The 2,406-nt window shown below is 53.5% G+C and overlaps 1 protein-coding gene across 1 annotated transcript; it reads right to left on the reverse strand.

Annotated features, from left to right (window-relative positions):
- Nucleotides 1-1,210: 1,210 nt before the first annotated feature.
- Nucleotides 1,211-1,830, reverse strand: LOC123155808 (putative F-box/LRR-repeat protein 22). The gene is made up of 2 exons (XM_044573937.1): nt 1,460-1,830; nt 1,211-1,383 (listed from the first exon to the last, which is right to left on the reverse strand). Exons 1-2 carry the CDS (start codon nt 1,828-1,830, stop codon nt 1,329-1,331), a joined length of 426 nt encoding a protein of 141 aa, XP_044429872.1. The 3' UTR covers nt 1,211-1,328.
- Nucleotides 1,831-2,406: the final 576 nt, after the last annotated feature.

Raw genomic sequence — 2,406 nt, forward strand, 5'->3', positions numbered from 1 at the left:
CCTACCATTAGGAAAGAAGTTGCTAACCCTAGCATTAACCGAGACCACAGTGTAACCTCCCGTCACCAGCTGCATAATCCTATGGACATAAGCCCCATCAAAACCCTTGGCCAACAAGACCAGACGCAGAAAAGACCAGCTCACCGAATCATAGGCTTTCTCAAAATCTAGCTTAAGGGTCACGGCCTTGGTGCCGCGCACCCTAAGATCATGAACGATTTCGTGCAGACACAAGATGCCGTCTAAGATGAATCTTCCTTTGACAAAGGCCGATTGGAAAGGGTTAAGGGACCGATGAGCGATGGGGGAGAGGCGGTTAGCGAAACCTTTGGAAGGGAAAACCTTTGGAAGGGAAGTTCGCAAAATTATTGATAAGGGCGATAAGTCTAAATTGTGAAGTAAGGTCGGCTCCTTTAACCTTAGGAATGAGAGTAATGACATCATAGTTCAACCGCGAAATATCAACCATCCCCAAACAGAAGCCTTGGATAACATTACACACAAGGACGTAACTACGGCCAGAATTTCCTGAAGAAGGGAATAGAAAAGCCATCGGGACCCAAGGCCGAGTTGGTGTTGGCCGAGCGGGGTGACCTCTAGGATCTCATCCTCGGATAAAGGAGGGAGCAGGGCCTCGTTCTCCTCGCTAGTAATTCTCCCAGAATCATCCCAAAGGGAGGAAGCGATCAAGAAGCCCGATTCGGGTTTAGCCGAAAGGAGGGAGGAGAAAAAAAATCCATCACATGAGACATAATAAGTTCCTGGTACGTAGCCCTATAATGTTGTTGATCAACAGACTATCAATCGTGCAGCGTCTGCGCCTACCATTAGCTATAGCGAAAAAATACGCCGTAGGGGAGTCACCATTAGCTATAGCAAAAAAAAATATGGCAATTTGTGTCATGTGCAAAAATAGCAAAAGATAAATATGTTCCTCTTCTGTTCTTTTAGGAAAAGAAATTTTGTCATTTTTTTTAGGTTCCTAATACAGTGTCCCACGCATCATCTCTTTTGTTCAAATGGAACATCTTGTTGCCCACGCGATTGCACCGAGTATGAATACACCTGCTGCCGCGGCTCTCAGCAGAAAAGAGGCCATCCACGGAGGTGCGGCAGACGGAGATCCTTGATCCTGCTCTGCAGCCTGTTTCGTGATGCTTTGTCAATGCGGCACAGGGTCTCACAGCGGCCGGTGTCGAGCAGCCGGAGGCGTGGGCATTGGTGGGCGAGAGCGACCAACGAGTCTTCCTTGATCTGGCCGTGCGACAGCACGAGCTCCTCGAGCAGCGGGAGCTTCTCGGCCACCACGGAGATGAGCTTCTCGCTGCTCATGTCGTGCAGCCGCGTGCCCGCGTCACGTGGAGGCTCCGCAGCGACGGCGCGCTGCAAGTTATTGTTAGCACAGGCAGATCGTGCTGCAGATTCAGGAGACGAGACCGATCGATCGGCGCGTACGTACCTGTGGACGAGGAAGGGCAGTACATCGCCGTCGACGCGGCCGCGGAAGGACTCGCAGCGGCCGGCGCTGCGCTGCACGGCGGCACGCGCCATCGCCTGGCAGGCCGCTGGTGAGTACGTCTTCTCGTCAGCGAGGTCGATGTGCCGCCACAGCAGCGGCTCGCCGGCGGCCACCCGCCACCATGAGGCGCACGCGAGCCCCGCGCCGAGGAGGGCGTCGGCTTGCGGGACCAGGCTCAGGATGACCCACAGGACGTCGCCGGGCAGTGCTGGCCAGTCCCTCCACTCCAGTGGCCCGCTGTTAAGCCGGCGGCGCCGGGACGGTGGAGGCGGATCGGTTGATGGGCTTCTGGTGCGCCTCTTCGAGCCCATGTTGTGTTCTTTTAGGTTTGTTTCTCCACCCGATCGAGCCAGATTAAATAGATTGTCCCAAATTGAAAAGGAAAGCATTACCCTTCAGCCGGCGGATGCAAGCGCAGCGTCCGTCACTTCTAGCGCCCACGTTGGCCACAAGTCCGCAACATCGCTCTTGTTGCAAGGAAGGCCAGACACGTGGATGAGTAGATCGGATGACCATCCTTGCGTCCATCCAACAATCAGTTACGTGGCGAATATTTTCTACTTATCCACCGGTCGATATGTAGCGTGGCCCAAAGAAAAAACAGATTAAATAGAAGGAAGGTGGAGTGTATATCTACTACCACTATAAAAAAAGAGAGGGGCAGATCCAAACAATCAGACCCATCCATTATCAAGATCTAATGGCCCTGAATCCTTAGGTGTTTAACGCTAACAAGCCACGCAATAAGCCTCCATCGATCGCTAACCCACCTGCCGTTCGAAAAACAGAACCGCTGTTAACACCGCACGCCCGCACGACCCCTCGGCCCTCGCCCCCTCCATACCCTCCTCCCAACTGACGTTCCTGGGTCAGAGGTGGTTGTCTCA

Source organism: Triticum aestivum, chromosome 7B (genome assembly GCF_018294505.1).
Source record: "Triticum aestivum cultivar Chinese Spring chromosome 7B, IWGSC CS RefSeq v2.1, whole genome shotgun sequence".
Lineage (NCBI taxonomy): Eukaryota > Viridiplantae > Streptophyta > Magnoliopsida > Poales > Poaceae > Triticum > Triticum aestivum.